The sequence below is a fragment of the Equus quagga genome, chromosome 5, assembly GCF_021613505.1.
Source record: "Equus quagga isolate Etosha38 chromosome 5, UCLA_HA_Equagga_1.0, whole genome shotgun sequence".
Taxonomy (NCBI): domain Eukaryota; kingdom Metazoa; phylum Chordata; class Mammalia; order Perissodactyla; family Equidae; genus Equus; species Equus quagga.
In genome coordinates, this window is record NC_060271.1 from 81,863,297 (window position 1) to 81,882,630 (window position 19,334).

General features: G+C 46.7%; 1 protein-coding gene across 1 annotated transcript; it reads right to left on the reverse strand.

The window, feature by feature from the left end:
• Window positions 1-351: 351 nt before the first annotated feature.
• PROKR1 (prokineticin receptor 1) lies at window positions 352-13,745 on the reverse strand. The gene is made up of 3 exons (XM_046661571.1): window positions 13,574-13,745; window positions 10,972-11,601; window positions 352-3,659 (listed from the first exon to the last, which is right to left on the reverse strand). The coding sequence occupies exons 2-3, from the start codon at window positions 11,454-11,456 to the stop codon at window positions 2,963-2,965; spliced, it is 1,182 nt and encodes a 393-aa protein (XP_046517527.1). The 5' UTR covers window positions 11,457-11,601; window positions 13,574-13,745; the 3' UTR covers window positions 352-2,962.
• Window positions 13,746-19,334: the final 5,589 nt, after the last annotated feature.

The following is a 19,334-nucleotide window of genomic DNA, read 5'->3' on the forward strand; positions in this document are numbered from 1 at the left end:
TGGTTCATTCTTCATGTGCAGACATTAGTCCTGTTCGGAGGTTTAGTCTTAGTTTATGTAACAGGCACAAATGGGTCCTCCGATTTCCAGTCTTGGCACTCAGATGCTAAGAAGTACTAATGGTTTTACCAGAGCAGACTTATAGGAAGAAGGTAGAAATCAGTTAAACCTCTTTATGGTGGAGAGGAGAAGTTTGTAGGCAATAAGAGCACGAATTAGCACTGTTCTCACAGTTCATAGGATCATGGAATCAGAGTCTATTCAGTGCTCACTCAAAAAACCATCGCGTGATAACTAAGAAAAGCGCACGGGGAGAAACTACATGAAAATCATGGTTGATGATGATATATATATTTTTTTATTTCACTTGATAACAACACAATACTTTCATTCACTATAAAATCACAAGCAGACACAATATCTAGAAATATTACAGATAATTAAACGAGTGAAAAGTTGATACATTTTACGCTAAAAGGCAGAAAGAGCATTGGCCGTCACAAATAAAAAGCTCCTGTTTAATAGTCACCTCTTGTTTAGCATTCCTAATGGAAAAGATGAACGTAATGACAACAAATTATAGAATTTTATTATTTTTTATTCCAAAAACTAACTTTCCTGATTTTAGAATGCAATATATGATTTTACAAAAAATAAGAATTGCCTTCCAAGGCTTGGTGGCTTTAGGCTAATAATTTAATTAGTTTTTCTTCTCTAAGACTACTCTGATTAAACTGTAGGGTAAGACTGCTGGATGGTTAATGGAAAGAAATAAATAAGTTTTTGAAATGCGTCTTCCAGGGAAATAAAGTAACTATAAAAAAAATTAACTTTGCTGCCCAAAACAAAGAGTTGACTATATTTGGAGGGGGAAATGCCATGCAGGTATCACTTAAATAGCATTATAAGTGTGCTGCTATAGACTTATTTAAGAAGGAAAAGACAAGTCCACTCCATAGCTGTACACATTCATGAGAATAAAAACAGGTTGAGAAACAAATATCGCATTGCCCAGATTCATGCTGGCTGGGAACAGGCATAGGAAGATGATCAATACTTCCATGATCACAAAGATGCTCTGATTCCAAAGTTTCTAAAACCCTGAGCTCATCGCCTGACTGGAGACCAATATACCATTTCCTTTTACACTTCTGCCACCAACTGTCACTGCCTTGTACCAACATGTCATTAGGAACATAATGTATATATAACATATTCCTTATATAACATAATGTATATATAACACTGCTCAGAGGCAAGGGAAGAATTCACACAAAGAATAATGAAAGGGAGAGAGGGTGAGGTTCCTGGATACATAGCCAGAGTAACAAGTTTTTCCTTGTCCAGGCACATTACGCACAGTTATTAGTCTATTTTTCTGATTACCTGTGTGGTTGAACTTTCCCACATATTATCTCACTGGCTCTTTACAACCACCTCATCAGCAGCTACCACAGGTATTGTCTTCAACCCTTCCAAGAGGCTTTACCCAGGGCCACACGGGTGACAGAGCCAAAGCTGGATCAGATCTTCTGGTTCCAAAATTCCAAATTCCAAAATCCAAAACACCAAACAAAGGAGGTGGATTAGAAAGTGGGACGAGCTCTCCATAAGCCTGTAGAGTCACAGAATCTCATTGTTGCCGCCCACCCCAATTTGCATGTCATTTTCTTTTCTGGGTGCCCAGGGCATTACCACCAAAATTCATCACTTGCCGCTGGATTGCATAACTTCATTCACACTAAGAAATAGAAATGTGACGGGTTATCCCTCCCAAGAGCACCTCCATTTTAAGAGAGAATCAAGTCTCAATCCAGAGGAATAATGACTATGATGGGACTCAGGCACCAGTGATAAAGACATTTTCCCCTCAACTCATACCAATAAAGGTGAAAGTTGGTGGAATGGAAAAATGACTGATAGCCACATCCATGAGGTGTTGTGTCTACTTTCAAAACTTCCATGCTTCACAAGGGAAGAGAAGGACTTAAGGGAAAACCTAATTGGTCTAAGCTAGAGTAACTGAGGTGGAAGCAATATCACCCTTAGACCCAGAGAACCTGAGCCCCTGCCCTGAGCCCCACATACATTCAGAGGCCATCCATCTGTACCCTGGGGCAAGAAGTCCATGGAGCCAAGAAGACATAACCATCCTGAGCCCAGGCTTCCCCTTCTTGACTTGCTCCGGGTACCTAGAACCCCATAATTCCCTGTCCAAATGGCTTTCAGGGTCTGTGTGCTTTCTTCCCCACGTCCATCCTCCTGACAATGAGTCTCACCATGTATGGGCACAGCCCTAGGTCTAAGGGGTGGCCATAGGGCAATGTACAGGAAGAAGGTTTGGGCAGAACCTGGCCATGCATACTGGTGTCTGTGTGCACCCATGTAAGGTTCCTCACAAGAAGGGTCAGGACGAGGGATGAGAAGAGAATGATGCAGAAAGAACCAGGAACTTGTTTTGTATTCTTGTTCCAACCCTGCAAACGTTAGGAGCCAATTCAAGCCTAAGAATAATCCTAGAGATGGGCTACAGCAGTGTCTGATGGATGGCTGAAATGGTCCAGAGAGACCGTCATCCTACACACATGTATACTGCAGTCCTAGTTGCCGACTTGGGCTCCCTTCTGGAAACCCCCTTATTCCAGAATGTCTGGGCACCAACATTTTTCTTGGTTTAATCTCTATTTCTTCTTGACATTTAAATGTTGTCAACGTATATAAGCTTCACCAGTGCCTACTCTGCACAAATTAGATGTTCAATGAATGTTGGCCACTGGTGATGGTGTCTAGTCACATCGGTTTTAGAAATTTCGAGCTTCTTGCACACAGTGTTCACATAGTGGTCCAATTCCTCTGCCTTCTGCAGCAAACCAAGAGTTCTTAATTGATCATGTGTAGCTAAATACAGTGGTTAGTGTCCCAAAGGTCCCGTCTGTGTTTAAACTTTGAAAGGTCCATTGGGTTATTTCAGTCTGATGCAGTCCACCTCTTCGGTGGCAGGCACTCCCGTGGTTTTGAGATCAAGGTCCGCGCTGGACTTACTCCCATTGTAAGAAGGCTTCCAGTGGAGCAGCATAATCTTTTTGAAGTATTTGATGGTGTTGTTCTTGACGGTCACGAAGCACACGGTGTTGATCATGCTGTTGCTCATGGCGATACACTCAACGACGTAGAAGGCCGTGAGGTAGTGCTTCTCCTTGACGAACACCATAGGGAAGAAGTCGCGAACAATGGTGAAGCCATAGAATGGCGCCCAGCACACCACATAGGCGGTGAGGATGCACATGAGCACCAGGACCGTCTTCCGGCGGCATCGCAGCCGCTTCCGGATCTGCTCCGTCTGGAAACCAGGGACCGTCTTGAACCAGAGTTCCCGGGAGATCCTGGCATAGCACAGAGTCATGGTGACCACAGGGCCCACGAATTCGATGCCAAAGATGAAGAGGAAGTAGGACTTGTAGTAGAGCTGCTGGTCCACAGGCCAGATCTGGCCACAGAAGATCTTCTCCTGGCTCTTGACAATGATGAGGACAGTTTCAGTTGTGAAGTAGGCTGAAGGGATGGCAATGAGGATGGACACCATCCACACTAAGACAATCAAGCCAGTGGCTGTTTGATACTTCATCCGGGGTCTCAGCGGGTGGACAATGGCCAGATATCTAGGACAAGAACACAAATACAGTCAACCACTGAGATGAGAAAGTGCTGGATAATGATATTATTTTTGCAACATTACGAGGTGCAACCAAATGGTACGTGTGCAAGAAAAATGCAATGGTATGTGGGCTTCCAAGAAAGGTGGACTTGAATACAAACCCCAGCTCAACCCCTTACGAGGCACTGCAACCTCAGGCAAGTTTTGTTTAATCTCTCTGAATCTTAGTTTTCTTCTCTGCAAAAGTTTTTGATTGTTTTTAAGGATTAAATGTGCTAATGTATACACAATTCTTGGCGCAGTTTTAAACATGGTATATACTCAATACATGGTAACTATTATTATTAATTGTAGTAATAATGCCTCCCATCACTTTCTAGCCTGGCACTATTCTCAGTTCCTTCTTGTTTTCAGGGCCATTCATCCTAATAAGCTCACAGTTTAGAGGTAAAAGGGCCCAATAATTCCAAAGAGTTATTGGGAGAATTTGCCCTCTCCAGTGGAAGTGGTGGGCAAAGTTTTGTCTTCATTCCACATTTTTGAAAACATTGCTCTGTATGCAAAGGTGGAGGAAAAGCATGGGATCGTTTATCTTATTTTCCAGGTAGAAAAATGGAGCCCTGTGAGAGACGAGTGACTCTCTCAAGGTCATACACAAGGTCATATCATATACCCTTGAAGAAAACATTTAACCCTATGTCACATGGTTGATGTGAAAATCAATTGAGAATATACATGAACATATTTTTTTTAACCACAAAGCAGCAGACAGTATAAGATATTGCTTTTGTTCTTTCCCAAAAAGCCACACTGCTGTGACCACAGTGGGCCAGGAGCGAGGAGAGAGCACTTTCTGGGGGATGTGAGTCATTTGTGTGGTTTGAAAGCCGCCTTTCCAGAGAGCGCACATGCTTGTGCAGCGAGCTCTGTTTTCCTGGAAGACTTTCTGCATCTGGCAGGGGGTAGAAGCTAGAGAAGGAGAAAGATGGGAGGTGAAGTGGGAGGGAATGACTAATCAGCGCTGGAAAAAAACACATTCTCACGTGTCCACAGCTTATCCCAGGTAGGGCCAAGTGCAAATGTGACAGGGGCCTGAAGGAAAGCCAGACCATTTCTGTTTCCTTTGAAACCAATCCCTTTAAGGTCATCTTTCTTGAGATTTTGATTGGAAGAGGAGGTTCATTCTTATTTCTTTTCTGGGCGTATTCTGGCCGTTTCTGTCCCTTCCCCCGCAAGACAGGCAGCCAACTCCACTGAGTATCTTCTGGAGAGTTCACCTGAGTGAGTCTCCTGCTCTTTTCTGGCTCCCAGAAGTTAGATGAAGTTGGGTGGGTTGGGTCCTCCCTCTGGACACCCGGCTGGCTGCTTGACACCCTCCACCACCCGCGGCAATTTGTGGCACTCTTGCCAATCTCCTGAGTGCTGAAGGGTGGCATGCTGCAGGTTGGTGGCCATGCTTTCATCAACACACGTGTATGGGTCCTTCATAAAGACCAGAGTGCTCCCACTGTAATGAGTGCACCAAACTTGCTCTGATTCACATAAAAACTAAGAGTTTAGTGCTTTTGCTTTCACTAGCTCTCTCCCGCCCTATCTACCCCACCATGTTCTGCCGATTACTCTGTCAAAGAATATTTCTATATTCATACTTGTTTACTATATGAATTTTCACTACACAATTCTATTCCTTCTTTTCCCAATAGTAACTTCCGAAGTCTTTATGATGTTTCTTCTTAGAGTGTTTTTTCAGTGAACAAGGAGGAGAGAATGCCGATCTAGGAGTCAGAAGACCAAGACTCTAATCCCAGCTTTGCCACAAACTTGCTATATGAATTTGAGTCATTTTTCCTCGCCCTGTGGGCTCAGTTTCCTCATCTATAACATGGGAATATCACCTGCCTCGCCAACCTCACAGCAATACTGTGAGGCTCCAATGAGATACTGCACATAAACAACAATAAGCTATTAATATACGAGAAACTGTTAGTATCCTAAAATGTATTTCTTCAGAGCTATTCTGTATACACAGCAATTTTCTTTTACCTGTTATTGGCAAATACTGCATTTGCAAATTCTTTAGTACTTTCTATTTTACTGGATCTATTAATCTTTACAACAAAACTAATCTTCAGGGTAATCTGTGACTACCAATCAGACAGTTATTTCCTCCTGGCTGTTTGACATCACCTAACTCCATCCCCAGGGTTAGCACAAGGAGCTGTGAAAGAGGCCTTCCAAATACATTTATGAATAGGCTAATGGCAGAAAACCATTTTAAGGATTGCCACAGCCTTAGCTACGTTAGGACCAGAACTCCAGAACTTTAGTATTAGCAATACTTGCTTATGTTTGTAAAGCAGCTTACAGTTTTCAGAGCATTTTCAAATCCACTTTCTCATTAGATAACCCCAACTCTACTGAATAGGTAAGAGAGCCAAGATGCCCATTTTACAAGATGAGCAAATTGAGGTTCAGAGAAGTTAAATAATCTGCCAAAAGCCACATGGCTAGAAATTGACAAGACCGTGACACAGACCCCCATCTTGCTCCAAATCCAGTGGCCTCTCCAATACATCACTTGCCCCCTCCCTTCCCAACCAGAGCAAGCAGTACCCTTCCTTCTGCCCTCCTGTCATCCTGGCAACTCTTCTCTTTTCTCTCCATCACCGTTGGTTTCTGCCTATTGATGTTCCAAGAAGGAGTTGGGCAACTGGCAGCTCCTTTTCTCTGCTAATGAGTATGCCTTGGCTTGCCCTGTGCATCTATCACTACAATGGCTCAGGACCACATCCACTTAGAGCCAACATCTCCCAGAGAACAGAGAATAAAGGCTGCTGGACAAAGCAACGTCCAGACAGTAACTGTATGATGATAGTGGGCTGAGTAGTTAAGCAAAGAGCCTTTGGCCTCCCTCTCTGTCCCCAGGACCCAGCCCCAGATCAGACCGTGGAAATAGTAGTCACAGCAGCTCCTAGACTGGTCATGGGATGGGCAGGGAATGCATAACCGCTGACCAATAAGCTCACCAGGGAGCACTGGTGCTTCTGAAGGCTGAGTGCAGTTATGCCTTAGCTGGCCTCATCCAGACCCAAGTAGAGAGCTTCCAAAGGGCAGGCACACTGGACAGTTTCCCCTGGATTCTGGGTGAAAGAAGGGGAGTCCCCAGTGCCCCAGGTGCCCTGGGACCTGAGGGATACCTCAAGGATGGTGTAGGTGTGTCCACATCAAAGAGAAAACCCAGATCTGGGGGGGCAGAGTCTTCTGATGATCTTTTTCAGTTCCCTGCTGCCATAAGGTCTGATCTGTGTGCTTAGATTTTGAGATCTTCTGGAATATGACCGTATCCTTTCTGATCTCTACTCTGCTTATGTTCCTCGCCCTGTCCCACATACCTTTCCAGAGGACCTCATACCTCAAGCAGTCCCACCTCTTGGCTTTTGCAAACACCGTTCTGCCCTCTTAGAAAATCTTTCCTCTTCTTTGCTGATCATCATTGGTTGAAGGCCCGTTGAGAGTCCATCTCCTCCATGAAGCCTCCTTTGACTTCTCAGGTATACGATGATGTCACCCTTTCTGAATTTCATTTAAAATTATCCTTTATGTTATCCTCAAACGTTCTCATAAACTTAGTTCTCCCTCTCCCACCCGCTCACTAGAGGCTAAGCTCCCCAAGAGCAGGGATCCAGTCTTACTTCTTTTATAACCTTTTGCTGTCTGTGAATTCTGGGCACCTGGGATTCAGGGAACCTAGGATTTTAGTAAAACTTCACCCTCAGCACTGAATGAATAGAAATCTAATGAGCCATGGTGACAGTTCTCAAAAAGAGTGCAACCTTGTTTGGAAAACAGGACATAGGTGTGTTTACCCAACCCAGCAGGAGACTGGGAGGCAGCAAGGGCTCGATATTAAAAGGCTGGAAGAGCAGGCAAAGGGGGTTGAGCCATGTTTTGTAGACAATGGAGTTATTAGAGGTTGTGTGAGAAAGAGAGGGTAGACATGTACAAGACAGAAGATTAAACAGGCTGCAGTCTTGCCTTCTTCCCTCAGGCCACAGGGTCCTTCTCTCTGTTACTAGAATCTTTCAGGTTTGTTCCCGCCTCAGAGCCTCTGACCCTATAACTCCCTTTGTCTGGAATGCTTTTCCCCAGTCTTCACAGGGCCAGCTTTTGTTTTATTTTTTCCCATCCTTCAAGCGGTCAATTCAAATGTCTTCTCCACAGAGACACTTTTCCTGACCACACACCTAGCAGTGTCCACCCTCAGTCACTCTCATGGTTTTCTTGCGTTTGTTTTTTTCTGAGCATTTCTCACACCCTGGAATTACTTTTCTTGTCAGTTTGCCTGACTGCTGGCTCTGTACATCCCGTGGGTATAAGCTCCACGAAGGCAAGGAGCTTTTGTTCCTTATTCACCATTATCCCTAGTGCTTGCACTAGTATCTGTCACATTGTAGTTGCTCTATAAAAATGCATTGTTTGAATGAATGAATGAATGAATGTTTAGGATGAATGGTAGGGGAGTAGGGTTGGCAGAGGGACAGAACCAAGAGACAATGAAGGCAAGAAGACCCAGAGGAGATTGTGATAGTCCAGCCCTGAGTGAACAGTTGGGGGGAGGGAGGAGCATTGCCAGGACCTGGAAATTGAATGAACGCTGGAGAAAGGGAGAGAGCAGCCAGGACGGAGGAGACTTGAGAGCTTAGATGCCTGGGAGCACCATGGAGCCCATAACAGAAACAGAGAAGTCCAGGCAGGTAGAAGATAAGTAGTTCTGTTCTATATCTTGATGGCTGTGTCTCTTAGAAACCTTGTATTTTTTCTTTTAAATCACATCGTAAAAACAATCACTTCGATGAAAACAAAGAGGTTAGTCAATCAGAAATATTCATTAGTTTTTCTGGGGTTTGTTGTTGTTGTTCCTGTAAGGGTTAATTCAAGAATTATAATATCCACCGTTTATTTAGTGCTTACTCTGTTTTAAGCATTGTTCTAAACAATTACATATAGTGTTTCATTTAATCCTCAAAGCAACCCAATACATTAGGTTTTCTTATTATTCCCATTGTACACACAAGAAAACTGAGGCAGGAGAGGTCAAACAACTAACAAAGCCCACAGCTAAGAGGTGATGCAGCGGGAGGTAAAGCCAGGCAGAATAGCCACTAACACCATTCCTACAGAAATTTCATTAAACAAAAACAAAAGTAGGTTTATAACTGCAGCTGTATTTCTTATATCAAGATAAAAGTTAGTTGCCCGAAACTAACCAAATCAAATCTGAAAATCACTGATCAAATCTTGAACAACACACAAGACCAGACAAGAATCAATGAGGCCCTAGGCCACAAGATTGAAATTAGGTGGTGAAAACACATAACAATAAAAAAATCTGAAGCAAAGATCACAAACATCAATAAAGGAGCTTAACGCATCGGAGCAGCCATTAGCTGGCCAAGCCATGGGTGCCCTGTGTCATCGACAGCGCTTTGCTCCGGTACCTGGGTGCAAGTTCCCAGCCACGACCCTACTGTAAACAATAGCAGCCCCATGAGGCAAAGCATGTTCCCCAACTAATCTTTCTCGTTGTATTCGAATTGCTTTATATAAACTCCCCCTGCAAGAGAGATGCTTGTGGTATTTCAGACAAGCTGAATTTGGTATGAAAGCAGGATAGGAGCTTGAAGGAGCTCAGCAGATCGAGATGGATTGATTGACACAGATATTAACTCTTACATGTTCAAAATAACCCAGTGCCCCTTAATTTATCCTGGCTCCATCCGCCTTGAAGCCACTCCCTACTGCAGGTATGACCCCTTTCGACAAGGGGGCCGCTACATGGTAAAATGGACCTCAGTCCCACCCCATAGCAGGCACCTACCTAGCCACTTTCAGGGGCTGGGAGCATGTCCTGTGAAAAGACGTCTTGCTAGAGTGAAACTTAAGGAAGTGATCCTGGATGCTTTGTCCTGTTTCTGTGCTAAGAGAGATGATGGCAGCTTCTACTTTCAGAAAAGGTCAGAGACAAGGTCCCTGGGGTTCTTCCTTGACACCTCTGAAGAGGACTTAGTGGGTAGATGCTCTGCTTGACTGCCCCCTCCTGCTCCTTCTGTATTCACGCAGGGACTATTCCTGAGTGGACAAAACGCCATGGGGCTTTATGACTCCTGAGGAGGACCTTGGTCAAGGAGAAGTGGCCCTCTGCAGGCATGACATCTCTGAGCACTTTCTATGGGTGACAGGCCAAGGGCTGTGTAAGTGGCTAACTCCCTGATACCCTTCCCTGGGGAACGGAAGAGGAGGCTCCACCCCTCAGGGGTTTGAAAGCCAGGCTCCTTCTCAACCCCCTTTCCTCAGTAGTGTTCTGTTTCCAGGTTATCTTATCCTGGCTGCGGCTTCAGAAAGCAGGCCCTACTCACTGTGCTCCCCCCGGAACACTGTGCTGGGGTGTCCTGATTGTGAGGGGCAGCTGAACTCCAGCAGAGCCCTGAGGCCATGGAACAGGGAGAGCATCTGTGCTTCAGGCTCTCTGGGTTAAGGAAGAGAGACGCGCTGTTCAGAAGCAAGTATGCTGCGCCCAGATTTGACCCTCAAGGTAAGTGTCTCCAGACGGTAACAAAGTGCTTTGTAATAAGTCCAACTTTGGGCAGAGGAGCTTGCAAAGATTGTCCTGGGGGGAAAAAAACCACCTGACCCTTTAGGACAAGTGATTATACTAAATGAAAAGACTAAATATAACCTAAGAAAGATTTGCAGAGGCCATAGGCCACTCTGGTTTTATTTACCATCACTAAAAACAGGTCAAACTGATGAATGCAATGACAAAAAAGAGTAAGCATACGCGCCCTTTTTTCTTTCTTTTTTTTCCAAAACAAATCCTTCAATCTTATTTTAAAATCAACTAGGTCAAGGGGGTGTCAGATTTTCGTAGACGAAGTCTTGATGAGATAGAAACCCCCATCAAGATTTCCAAGTTGACTCAAGAGGTACTTGCCTAGACCTTAAACTTGTCCCCCCACCCATCCTCTTACCTGTCTACCTCTAGACCTCGAACAGATACAACACCTCGGAGCATGTCCATAGCAGAGGGACCAAAAGCCTTCCCAATGACCAACTCCAGGGGGCTCTGCTACCTCTGCCTGCCCACAGCTGGAAAAGTAGAACTTTTCTTACTGTTCAGTCAATGGGCCAACTTTTGAGGCCCCATGCATTCACATCTACGAGGAATACAGATATTTCTCATCAATCCACACCTGTGGTAAAAGAAGGAGCAATACCAGTGTCCCTTCCTTTGTTGTCCCCACTGCTCCCTCACTTACCTGTCGATGGCGATGGCCAGCAGGGCATTGGTGGAGACATAGAGAGAGACAGTGCGTAGGTAGTTGATGGAGGCACACAGGACATGGCCATGCTCCCAGGAGAGCTGGCGCACCACATAGTAGTCCATCTCAAAGGGGCAGCAGACAATGGCCACCAGGAAGTCAGAGATGGCCAGGTTGGCGATGAGCAGGTTGGTGAGGTTGCGCAACTTCTTGTAGCGGGCCAAGGCAGCAATGAAGATGAAGTTGCCAATGCCACAGACCAGCATGATGCCCACCAGGGCCATGCCAATGACGATCCTGGCAGCAAAGAAAGTCCGGGAATTGGTCACATCCTCATCTTCATCCAAGGGCATATCATAGTCGCCATAGCTGAAGTTGAAGGGGAACGAAGCAGCTTGGGCTCCATGCGGGTCGAGCACAGAAAGGAAGTTGGTGGAGGAGTTGGTGGCATTCTCATCCATGATCCCCATGGTGATCTCCATCTGGCCAAGTGGTGCTGTGAGCAACAGTGCTGGGAAATCCTCTGGGAGGTTGATGTCTCCCCTCTCTGCTGACACTCAGCTCTCCCTTAATGAGTCAGAGTGTCCCTATCAGCATCCTTAGGGTCCAGTGTCTGAGCTCCTTTGCCTTTAAAAGACATACAAACAGTTGGCTACATATGTGAGTAAACCTGGCCAAATTTAAAACCATCCTGAACCTAAGCAGACGCATTAGCCACCTGCTCAGAGTGAACACTGGGTGATGGAGTGGAAATAAAGGAACCAGTGAGAGAACAAAAATGAATAAAACCGCATACCCACTCACTCAGGGAAGGCTGGACTGCTATAGAGACAATCAGGCCCTAGCTCAGTTTATTTCCAGTCCACTGAAGACTGAGATGTTGCACTTTTTCTCAGGAACCAAAGTTGGAAATGTGGGGAGGCTGAAGAGAACGAAAGTGACCTGCTCCAAAATCCATTTGCTGTCCCAACAGCCTGAGTTTTGTCCTTGTGGAATTGTTCATTGTGTGGCTTAAAAGAAATTATTCTGAATACCATGGAAGAGGGAGAGCTCTCAGACAACCCTAACCACTCTCCATGAGCTGGGCTCTTCCTTCTAGAATCACAGAGCCAATCTAGCAGCTGCCTTCCCCTCTCGTCACTGGGCTTCCTGTTCCCCCATCCAAGTCTTCTGTGACCTTAGAAGCCAGGCACAGAGATTACCAAGGACTATCCCCAGGCAGAGGCTGCAGGGTTAAAGTCACAACCCAATCACTAAGTGGCCTGGAAAGGGGGCTTTGGAGCAAAACCCTTCCTTGGCTGGTTGTCTGTCCTGAGGTAAATAGCTTAAACACTCAGAGTTTCAACATCCTCCAGGCAGGAGATCAATAACGTCTGTACAGCACAGAGCTCCCTGGAGAGGGAGGGTGTTATACCCTAGAACTGCAAGGAATTGCTGTTGAGTGCTCAGGCCTCCTCAGTCCGCTGCAAGGAAGGAGAGGGAAATCCTGACCTAGAGGACTCCACTAGACCACAAAATGGGGCTGGGGGGTGGGATGGGGGGTCAGCTGCACTGCTTAGGACCATGAATCAAGAGAAAACCAGAGTCCCCATGCCCTGCCCTCAGACTCCCAGAGCCTGAAAACATCACACCAGGTTGCTGGGATGCAAGAGGAGAGCTGGGGTCTGGAGAGCACCACAAATGTCAGGAAAACCACAGAGGGAAGGGGAGGATGGAAAATCTGAGGTTCCTGGGAAAGGGAGACACAAGGAAGACACCTAGGACCCCCCAGGAAAGCCTGCTTTCCACATTGCTCAAAGGTGAGACATCTGGAGCTTGCCTTTGGGGGGTCAGGGTTAAAGTCCCTCTGCAACCCCAATGAGGCTCAGCCCCATTCCTGCCTCTCTCTCCCAACTCCTCACTCCCGTTTTTCTCAGATTTTTTCCTTCCTCTGAGCTATCGGGTCAGTCCCTCTCAGGCTCTGCCCTTTGCCCCTGTCAGGTGTGAGAAGCAGAACCCAGAGCTGACCGGTCAGAGGGGGCCGGGCTTGGAGCCCAGGCAGGTACCGCTGCAGTCTCAAGGGGGGACGGGACCCGAACGACAGTCCGCACTCCTTGCAGGTCCTGGGTGCCTCAGACGCATGCCACCTCTGCAGGAGTACCCTACAAGCATGCTACCTGGAAGGCTCAAAGTCAGGTTTTAAAAACAAAGAGTAATAAAAACTTCTTGGGGGACAGGGGTGAGACGATTTAGGATTCGGGGAAAAGTCCAGCGAGCTTCTCTACTTTATTCTCCCTCTCAAAGAGGAACCCCATGCCCACCCAGTGTCTTCTGGGGCCCCTGCTGTTTAGCGCTCGCCCCCTGGCCAGACCCTGCCGATCGCTAGAAGCCTGTCTTTGCAGCCCCTGCTGATAACCCTCTCCTGCTCCCAACTTTCTCCTCCGAGCCCCTGAGCTACGCCTTAGGACAAAAGGATGGGGTGGCCGCCTGCCCCGAAGAAATGAGCACGAGTGCGAGGCTCTTGAAAAGCCCCCTCGGCGCTCCAAAGCCCCCGCACCCCGGCGGCCGCCGGCGCCGCGTGGGGTCCACCGAGCATCTCCCGGGAGGGCGCGCGCCGTACCTGCGGGATCCTGGCGCCCAGCAGACCACGTCCGGGGTTCTTTATTCCGGGCCTGGGGACACAAGCTGCTTCTCCTAGAGGCCCGCAGGAAGAGGACAGGTCCCCTCGCGCCTCCCTTCGCGGGGCTCTCTCCTGGCTCGGGCGGGAGTTGCGCTGGCTCCGCCGCTGCAGATCCGAGGAACGGCGGCTCCGCGGCGAGGCCACCCCGGCCCGGGCCCGCCCTGCACCCGCTGTCTCCGCCCCCGGTGGCCTCGGGGCGCCCACGGCACGGGCGGCTGGCTTGGAGAGGCGTGCTGGGGCCGCGACGGCGAGGCTCCCGGGGGCACCGGGGTCCGGGCTCGAAGTGGGGGCACGTCGGGGTCGCCTGGGCACGCGGCGCGGCTGGAGACCTGGAGTGTCGGGGACGCCGAGGCGGTAGCTCGCAGCGAGGACACTTGAGAGGGAGCCGGGCCAGGCGGGCGGCGCGCGTTCCCCGGGCTCAGGCTCCGGAACGGCCGCCGGGGCGGGAAGCAGGGCGCTCGCGCTGGGCGCGGGCTCAGCGCGGACTCCGCGCTGGAGGGAGCCACCCCGCACAGCTGCGCCCGCCCCCGGGCGCGGGACTAATCGACCGGCTCACCTGGGCAGCCCCAGGGCCACCGCCAGAGTGGGCGGATATGGCACGCTTGGCTGCGGAGATTTCAAAGAACAGCGAGGAGCCTCCCCTCCTGCCCATATCACCGCCCTCGCAGGACGCGCTGTGACCGACCCAAACCTGGTTCCCTCGGGCGAGCCCAACTGCACACCAGGGCCAGCTTCCCTGTCAGCCGCTTGTACCTCGGTGTAAAAGAGGCTCAGAGAATGGCTTTGCAGAAAGCAATGAAGTAGGGGCCAGGGGCCAGTGTGGATGCCGGAGAGAGGAAGGCGTCTGTGCCCCCTGAGGGATATCTGTTCAGAAGAAGGCCAGGATGACCAGAGCTCACTTACAGAGCTGATGCCCGTCGAAAGTCTGTAGATTTCTCAAAGAGTTAAATATAGAATTACTCTATGATCCAGCAATTCTACTTCAAAAAAATTGAAAGCAGGGATTCAGATATTTGTACCATGATGTTCATAGCAGCATTATTCACAATAGCCAAAAGGCATGCATCAACTGATGAATGGATTTCTAAAACTGTGTGGCGTATGTACATTCGACTATGTCTTATCCTTAAAAAAAGGAATGGAAGTGCTGGCCTGGTGGTGTAGTGGTTAAGTTTGTTCACTCTGCTTCAGTGGCGTGGGGTTGGGTGGTTTGGATCCCAGGTGCAGACATGTACACTGTTCATCAAGCCATGCTGTGGCAGGGTCCCACATACAAAATAGAGGAAGATTGGCCTGGATGTTAGCTCAGAAACAATCGGCCTCAACCAAAAAGAGGAGGATTGGCAAGAGATGTTAGCCCAGGGCCAATCTTCTTCAACAGCAACAAAAAATAATGAAGTATAACAAGTGTTGGTGAGGATACGGAGAAATTGGAACTCCTGCACTGTCAGTAGGGATGCAAAATGATACAGCCACTGTGTAAAGCAGTATGGCAGTTCCTCAAAAAATTAAAAAATAGAATTACTATATGATCCAGGAATTTCACTTCTGGGCGTGTACCCAAAATAGTTGAAAGCGGCATCTCAAAGAGATATTTGTACACCCATGTTCACAGCAGCATTATTCACAGTAGCCAAAAGGTGGAAGCAACCCAAATATCCATTGACAGATAAATGGATAAATAAAATGTGTTATATTCATACAATGATACAATGGAATATTATTCAGCCTTAAAAAGCAAGGAAATTCTGACATATGCTACAATATGGATGAACCTTGATGACATTGTGCTAAGTAAAATAAGCCAGTCACAAAAAAGACAGATACTGTATAATTTCACTTAAATGAGGTACCTAGGGTTGTCAGAATCATAGAGACAGAAAGTAGAAGGGTGGTTGCCAGGGGCTGGAAAGATAAGGGAAAGAGGGATTGCTGTTTAATGGGTGCAGAGTTTCAGTTCTGCAAAATGGAAAGAGTTCTGGAAATGGATGGTGGTGATGGTTGCACAGCAATATGAATGTACTCAATCACTGAACTGTACAATTAAAAATGGTTAAGACTGTAATATTATGTGTATTTTACCACAATAAAAAAATAGGGGAAACAAGGAATGAAGTATTGATACATGCTACAATATGGGTGAATCTGGAAAACGTCATATTAAGTGAAATAAGCCAGACATAAAAGGACAAATATTATACGATTCTGAATATATGAGGTACCTAGAATAGGCAAACTCATAGAGTCAGAAAGTAGAATGAGGTGTACCCGGTGAGGGGGTATGGGGAGTTATTGTTTAATAGATGCAGAGTCTCTGTTTGGAATGATGAAAAAGTTCTGGAAATGGATAGTGATAACGGTTGCACAACATTGTGAATGCACGTAATGTCATTGAATTGTACACTTAAAATGGTTACGATGAGCTATAGAATAGTTCAGACCTCCTTAGCAAGGATTAGTTCAAGGCCAATCCCAGTTTGGCCTCCCATTGTCCTTAATGGAAAGGGGGCTACCCGGGATGTGGACCTTTAGTCCACTTTGCCACTATCAAACTGTGTGACTTTAGTCAAGTCATGTAACCTTTCTGGGGCTCCATTTCCTCATTACAAAATGAGTGAGGAAGTCACTGCCAGGTTCCAGCACTTCATGCAGTATCTTCCCCTGGCCCATATCCTTCACTGGACGCCTTCTCCTGTCATTTGCACAAAACTCCTGTCATTTGCAAAAATGTCACAGCCCTTTCACATCTCTGAGCCTCAACTCCTCTGGGACATGGAGCGCAATAATGGTTAAGAGCATGGCATATGGAATCAGCTGCCTCCTTTCTAGCTGTGTGACCTTGGGCAGTATGGTAACCAAAGCCGAGCTTTCCCATTTGTAAATTACGGATTACAGTAGCGCCTACTGCATATGGTTGCTGTGAGGATTAAATCAGGTAAGGCAGCTCAAGTCCTTGCACAATGCCTGGTGCTTAGCAGGCACCTGATAAATGCTAGTTCTTATAGTCGCTCTGTGATTCTTTCCACGTCTCGCTCCAGGAGATCTTAACCAACATTTGAGAACTTGTTCATGTGTCATTCTTCCAGGAAGTGTTCCTTGATCCCCTCAATGCTTTTAACATCTTCCCTTATCACTTGGTGCCTCTCTTTACATGCACCTCTGTGTACCACTTAGCTTTCCATCTTGCACTATTGCCTGAGGAAGGGCGATGTCTCATTCATTTTTTAATCCTTTCCTGCCATGTTTCTCAGACTTGCCTGATGATAAGAATTATCTGGGATACTAGTTAAACACACTGATTCCTTGGTCCCACCTTAAACCCAAGGAAGGAGCCTAGAAATCTGTACGTTTAACCAGCACCCTTGTGGTTTCTTATTATCAAATAAATTTAGGGGTCTCGGGACCTAGAACAGAGCCTGGCACAAGATAGAGAAGGGTTGATTTGTCATTCCACGTGGGACATGTGCTCACTCCACATAGCAAATGTCTTCCTGACTCTATCTCCACTCAAAAACCAAAAACAAAGCAGAAAGTGCATTGGTTATCTATTGCTGCATAACAAATTACCCCAAAACATAGTGCCTTATAGTAACAGACGTGTATAATCTCACAGAGCTTCTGAGCTTCAGGAATCTGGGAGTGGCTTAACTAGATTGCTGCAGGCTCAGGGTCCGTCACAAGATTGGAATCCAGCTGTCAGCCAGGGCTGCAGAATCAGCTAAAGGATCAACTCGGGGAGGATCCATTGCCAACCTCACTCACCACATTGTTGTCAGGTCTTGGTTTTTCACTGCTGTTGCTGGAGACTTCAGTTCCTCATTGTGTGGCCTTAACTATAGGCTGCCTGAGTGACTTCACAACGTGGTAGCTGATTTCCCCCACTGCCTCTGTTTCATGCTATTCATCACAAAAAAACAACAATGTGGGAGGGGACCACTCAAGTGTGTGAATTATTGAGGACTGATTTGGAGGCCATCTTGGATGCTGGCTACCAGCAGAACTTAGAATTTTCCTTCTTCCCCTTCAAAGACCAGACAATGAATAGTACTTGAGGCTAACAGTGAAGTTAGCCACAATGAAAAGGTTTTTGACTTTCAGAGTAGGAAGGGCCTAGATGATTTCTGGAGTTGGAGTCAGGAGGGCATAATTGGGATGATTTATTGGTCAGGACCCTGATGGAGGAAATGGAGAAATGGACATAGATTCAGTCCGACAGGTTTATGCACTGCAGATCCTGTTGGGGACTCCTTTGAAGGACTTGATACCTACATATCAGTTTCTGCTAAAGGCTCCAGGAGATGCCTGTTTCATTCGAGAAGAAGACATCCATCTCTGGCCCAATTTTAATATCTGATCTCTATAGCAGATTTAAACCAGGGCTGCTTTGGCTTCCAGCAAAATCTGGAACTAAAAAAGTTAAAAAACAAAAAACAAAAAAAGGAAGGAAGGAAGGAAAGGAAAGAAATTAAAAACAAAATCTGGAATTCTAATGACATAATTTTTTTTCAAACTTGTAGCCCCAAGGACATCAACATGCTAGAAACTTCTGTGATTAGGATCTGCTGCCACAAGGCGCAGAGGTGTCTTGCCTCGTCCTATCTACAAGAAAGCCACTATATCTGAGAGAATTTGCCATCCCAGGGAGCCCTCACCAAACAAGATCAAAAGAACTCCTTTGGAAAACAATTTCTTTGGAGATGTCCCTCACCGCTAAATAATGTTCTTGGGCTATTTTGAATTTTTTTCTTTCCTATTCCACTGGCAGGAATCATCCCAAAGCCCCTTTGAATTCTCACTTCTTCATCATTTTATTCTAAAATTATGTTCTGGGGTCAGCCCCATGGCCGAGTGGTTAAGTTCACGCTCTCCGCTTTGGCGGCCCAGGGTTTCACCGGTTCGGATCCTAGGCACGGAGATGACACCGCTTGTCAGGCCGTGCTGAGGCGGCATCCCACATGCCACAACTAGAAGGACCTACAACTAAAATATACAACTATGTACTGGGGGACTTCGGGGAGAAGAATTAAAAAAAGAAGAAGAAGAAGAAGATTGGCAATAGTTGTTAGCTCAGGTGCCAATCTTCAAAAAAAAAAAAAAAACAATTATGTTCCTTGCTTTAGATGGAAGTTTTTAACCTCTTGGAGCTTTTATCAGCCATGCAACTCCTGTGATGCTCTAGCAAATAACATGTAGAAACTCAGCTCAAGGAGGCTCAGAGTTCGTTCAGTGAGCACTCTTATGTTGAGAAAGGAGGGAACAGATGTTCAAGCGGGATGGCCACTAGCTCAAGGAAACAGAGCAAGCTGATTTCAGAGCCCAGATTGGAATCCAATGCTCCTGACTTCTAGCCCAGCCCTCCATGTCTGGCCGGCCACACCCACATGTATTGCTACCTCTTCTCAATTTGACCCTTTCCATGCTTCTTGGCCCCAGGGCCCAGCCACAATTCCTCCTGTCTGGCAAATTTACTAAATCAGCTTATTTTCTGCTTTCATCAGATTTGTTCTCTTGGCACACACTCTCATTCAGTGCCATGAAAAAAATCAAGGATTCCTGGAAGATACCCAGAGCTCGCTCAGAATTCATCCTGCCTCCTTTTCCAATTACCTCTCCAGCATTCAAGCCAGCAATGCTTGATCTGCTTCCCAAAGCCCACTCAGCAGGTCATTTGGACTGCTCTCCGCCATTTCTCTCCACTTCC